Genomic DNA, 4928 nt, shown 5'->3' on the forward strand with positions numbered 1-4928 from the left:
TGGGCCCAAGCCGTGTCCCCCCCCCCCACCTCATCTCCCCCACCCCCATCCATTCGTGTCCACGCCTCTTTTCAACCTCTCCCCTCCTTGTGCATGCAAACTCGGCCCCAAAGCATATGTGACATTTTTTATTACTGAAATCATAATGCTGACTCAAGGCTAATCTTCAGCGTGCGAGCTTTAATCAGGGTTGTATAGAAATCACCGTTGCAACATGTTCCTGCAGGACTGCTGCTTCCCCGCCTGATGGCAGCTCCTCTGGGTGAAGCGGACACAGGAGCAAGCCGGAGTGCCGTCTCAGTTGCATTTCCGTCCTGGGGGACAGGCGTGGGGAAGGGGCTTTTAATAGCTGAGCCCTTTGTGAAGTCACGTCTTAGACTGCTGGTTGTAACCGAATACGGGGCCGAGCTTAGACTGTTGTCAAGGTCCCTGTGACCAGGGTGGACCCCCATCTGTTCCATCATCAGCCCAGTTCCCGTCATCCCCTCCGTCTGTCGATTCATCATCTGCCCGTTGACCTATCGACTAATGGGATCTATCATCCACCTGTGTAGCCAACCAGGATTTAACCAATCAAACCAGCCGTCCATCCAGCTCGGATTCTATGATTCACACACTCAGCCTCCCAGAGCCCTGCAGCCCTAACATGCCAGCGGATCTAGTCAAACATCCAAGCAGTGCATTATCCCTCCTGGCTAGTCACGTCCATTCACCTGTCATTTAACCAGTGGCTCCAGCCATCCACCCAGCCAGTCCCTTTTGTTACGTCGTCTACCAGCTTCCAGTTAACGTGCCCACCCGGTCATCCAGGCTGCCTCGCCACCATGCTTCTGTCTAGCTGACCTGTTCTGTCCACCCTCCCGTCCTCCCAGTCAACCACCAGCATGTTAGACTCCGCCCCTCGAGACCCCATGCATCCAGCTAACCAGATGCCACCCTTCCCCGTCATCTGCTTCGCTAACCTGACCGGGGGGCAGCAGTCGTCCCCCACTGCCCCCAAGTTCCAGCTGGCTGCTCCCTGTCAGCCGTGTGCTCTGGGGTCCTTCCCGCCTGCCCAAAGGGTACCTGAGCTCCGCCTCTTTGTTTTGTACACCTGCCGGCTCCTCTTGGTCCCCTTTCTCTTGTTCACTTTTCCCACCAAGGTCTTTCTCTTCCTGAGGCAGCTGCTGTGATGGGTGGGCCGCGACGGGGAGGGGTGTGAGTGCATGGTCTGTCTGTGGTGCCTGGGTGGCAGGCTGGGGCTGGGGCCCGGGCTCTGGCCCTGGTGGCCGAGTGAGCTGCGGTGACTGGCCATGCCCCGGCTGCAGCTCCAGCTGCAGTGCTGGCAGTGGTGGCTGCGGCTGCCCTGGCTACAGGTGTGGCCCTGGGGCCGGGAGTTGCTATGGGGCTGGGTGTGGGCGATGGGAAGGCTCTGTGCCTTGGTGTCCATGGGAGGCCACGCGTGGAGGGGCAGAGGCCGCCTCCTCCTCCTCTTCTCCCAGCAGGGCCAGCTTTACAGTGGCCCTCGCAGCACCTGGTTATATACTCGGAGCCGATTATGATGGCACAGGCCCGAGGGTGTAACAGATGTGCACGTCCGGGACAAAGCCCCCACCCCTACCCTCAGCCCCAGGGTGGGGCAGTGATCAGCCATGCTCTGGGGTAGCCCCATGCGTGGGTCCTGACCAGCCTGTGGCATGGTGGTTAGCATGGCCAGATCCCACGTGGCTGACCATGTGGTTGAGTCCCAGACCCAGTGGCATGAGAAACATGCTGGGCACATGTGCATGTTCCCAAAATATCAAGAAGAGAGTGGAGGAAGAGGGATTGCGGTGTGACAGTCCTCCATGGGGGTTTTCTCTCTCTCTCTGTCTCTCTCTCTCGCCCGCTCTCCAGTGAGTGTATTCACCTCTGGCAAAATTTTAAAAAATGAAAGAGTAGGGGCCCCACGTTAGTTTGAGCTGAGCAAACACCCCAGATCCACTCCTGCTCAGCCCTAGGGGTCCACCCGACAAGTCCTAGTGTCCCGACTTTGTATAATGGGGACAGCTGTCATACCGTCTTGGCCGGACACTGGCAGGATGCGACAGGTGCACTGGTGTCAGGCAGTGCCCGGGGCCCAGCCCGCAGAGCAGCTAGCACACCCGGCCTCGGATGCTCAAGTGCAGCCCTGAGCCCGGGGCCGTGGGGAAGCCAGGGCCGATGGGCTGCTTGTGTGCTTTCTTGGAGAGATGAGTGACAGGAGTAACCGAGTGATCTGACCAGTGGTCCTGGGGCCTTCCCAGCAAGCCCTCCTCTCCAGCAGGACTCAGCGCTGGGAGATGCAGAGCCGGATTCAAAGCCCGTTATTACTCGTGTCCAGTCTTTGGGGTCACCGTGGGTTTGGTGGCTCAATGCTCTGTGTGACGAAGGGGCCTTGTCCCTTCTTTCCTAATATCCCTGTGAGCCGAGATGCCCGTCAGGCTTCAGGCCCTTAGAAACCTGTCCCCTTCCACTTCCTACCCCCTGCCTCTGCTGCCCTCCCTGCTAAGGACACCTGCCGGGCAGTTCCCATCAGCCCCAGCCCAGGTGCCCCAGAGCGCCTCACCTCCCGGAAGGAAGCCCAGGACCAAACTGGTGTCCAACAGGAGGCTGTCTGACCTCCCTGGGTTTCAGGCAGGCATTCTACCTGAGCAACCCACCCTTTCCTCCCTGAGCCCTCGTCTCCCCTGGGCCCTGGGCCACTCCTCCCCTCCTGGAGCCCTGGTCTCCCCTGGACAGCATCCTCCGCCTACTTCCCTATTGCTCCCCAGAACTCTGACTCCCTCTGGTTGCCCAGAAACCCCCACAGCCCAAGCTCACTTTCTGTCCCCACCGCCCCCGTGCACCTTTGTCTCCCCCATAGGATTTGCTGTCCTCTGTTTTTCTCAAAGTTTGTTTCTTAGTCAACTTGTCAGATTGCACCCAGAGCGCAGTGTTGTCATTTACTGACCACTTCCCCCTGAGCTCTGAGCCTTCCCCCTTGCCGAACAGCTTTGTCTGGAGTTTCATAATGAACCCTGTGCAGGACACCGAGTGGTGGCCCCCCGAAATCTGTGTCCTTACCTAACCTCTGGAACCTGCCAGTGGAATCTTACTTGGGAAAGGGGTCTTTGCAGCTGTGATTAGGCTAAGAGTTGAGGTGAGCGCATTTAGGTGTGGGCCCTAAATCCACTGACAAGAGTCCTTATAAGTGGCCAAAGACACATGGAGAGAAGAAAGACCATACAAAGTCGGAAGTGGAGGATGGGGTCACGGAACGGGGACCAGGCAGTGGCGCACGTGAGACACAGTCTGGGGTAATTTGATAGAGCAGCCTCGGGGAAATGAATGCACCCTGCCAGGCAGGTACAGAGAAGAACTGGCTCAGCGAGGTTGGGGAGCTGGCCCCACGTTGGCCAGTGGCAGAGCCAGGGTCCCGGTCCAGGTCTGGCTGCCTGTCCCGATCACTGCTGGGTTCTCAGGGAGTCCTGAGGGCAGGTGCAGCTCTGCCTGGGCAGGGCTCGGCCACCTGGTTGGGGGATGTCAGGCCACACTGCAGCGACCCTCTCTGGGTCTCTGGACACTCTCCCTCCATGAGCCCCCACTCCTTCATTGCTGACTCCCCAGTTCCTGCTTCCTGCAGTGATCCTGTCCGTCTGCTGTCAGCGCCAGCCCTTCCTTCCCACCTCCTGTCTAACCCTCCCAAGGAGAAGCCAGCTGGTGCCATACGGTGCCTTTATGTGGAGCCAGAGACTGCGCTTCTTCCTGTCGGCTGTTGGTCAGAGCGCCCAGCCTACAGCAGGAGTGAGCCTGCAGGTGGGGCGCAGGGGGGCGCTGAGAGCGTGAGGGTAGCAGCCCCCCAGCAGGCCAAGGGGACCCACCATGACCCCAGCAATGACACCTGTCTCAGCTGAACACTTAGTAGGCGTCAGGCCTGGTCCTACCTCACCAGTTAATTCTCCCGACCAACTGGCCTGCCCACGGAAAGGGCTTAGCCCCCACCGTAAGTGGGGAAAGGAAGGGTCTCAGAGACCCACGGTGACTTACTCCAGGTCACACAGCCAACAGAGGAGAAATACGATCTTGGGTGTGCTGAACTCTCAAGCCAGTGCTCCTTTGGACAGCCCACAGAGCCGCAGTGGAGTTGGGCTGGGGGAGTCGCACGGTGCCCCTGGGAGCTCAGGCTCCGAGAGGATCCCCCACCTTTGAGACGGTGGAGTTGGGCTGGGGGAGTCGCACGGTGCCACTGGGAGCTCAGGCCCCGAGAGGATCCCCCACCTTCGAGACAGGCCTGGCCAAGATGACTTTCCAGCCCAGGAGACACTTTCTACCCCGAAAAGCAGGCAGAGCCTCTGACTGGATTTCAGGAGCAGGGCACTGACCCCTGATCTTCAACCCCCCGTCAGCTGGCCTGTCCACAGGCCTCCACGCACACCCACACACATGCGCGCACACACAGTGCCACTCAGGGTGGCATTAGCAGAAACTGGAGAGGAGGAGACTTCCTTTGAGACTTTTTATTGACTCTTTTCTGAAAGTTCTCGCTGGAGTAGTGGTGGGCACTCTTCCTGGGCCGTCGCCATCGGTCAGGAGTGCACCTGCTTGGGCTCAGGACTCTGCTCGGCCATGGGGCTGTCCTCGGCGCTCTCCTCCTGCCGCTCGGCCTCCATCAACAGCAGCTTGCCCTGCACTGGAAGCTCCTCTTCCTCCTCCTCCTCTTCCTCTTCCTCTTCCTCCTCCTCGTCCTCCTCCTCTTCCTCGCCCTTGGAAGACAAGGAGAAGTTGTCCTGACTCACGCAGGCCACAAATTTCTTCATGGAGGATTCATGGCCCCGGCTGTGGCCCGTGCCGTGGCCCGTGCTGTGGCCTGTGCTGAGCTTGGCACAGCGGGAACCCATCGCCCACTCTGCCTGTCTCTCTGGACTAGGAGGGGCGGCGGCCGGGCAGAG

At 59.6% G+C, this 4928-nt stretch overlaps 2 protein-coding genes across 2 annotated transcripts; both read right to left on the minus strand.

Moving 5' to 3' along the window:
• Positions 1-160: 160 nt before the first annotated feature.
• TNP2 (transition protein 2) lies at positions 161-1512 on the minus strand. The gene is made up of 2 exons (XM_006146527.2): positions 1066-1512; positions 161-314 (listed from the first exon to the last, which is right to left on the minus strand). Exons 1-2 carry the CDS (start codon positions 1427-1429, stop codon positions 298-300), a joined length of 381 nt encoding a protein of 126 aa, XP_006146589.1. The 5' UTR covers positions 1430-1512; the 3' UTR covers positions 161-297.
• Positions 1513-4487: 2975 nt separating this feature from the next.
• PRM3 (protamine 3) lies at positions 4488-4928 on the minus strand. Its single transcript, XM_006146526.1, has one exon. The coding sequence runs from the start codon at positions 4875-4877 to the stop codon at positions 4566-4568; it is 312 nt and encodes a 103-aa protein (XP_006146588.1). The 5' UTR covers positions 4878-4928; the 3' UTR covers positions 4488-4565.

Source organism: Tupaia chinensis, unplaced genomic scaffold (assembly GCF_000334495.1).
Source record: "Tupaia chinensis unplaced genomic scaffold, TupChi_1.0 Scaffold000182_1, whole genome shotgun sequence".
Taxonomy (NCBI): Eukaryota; Metazoa; Chordata; class Mammalia; order Scandentia; family Tupaiidae; genus Tupaia; species Tupaia belangeri.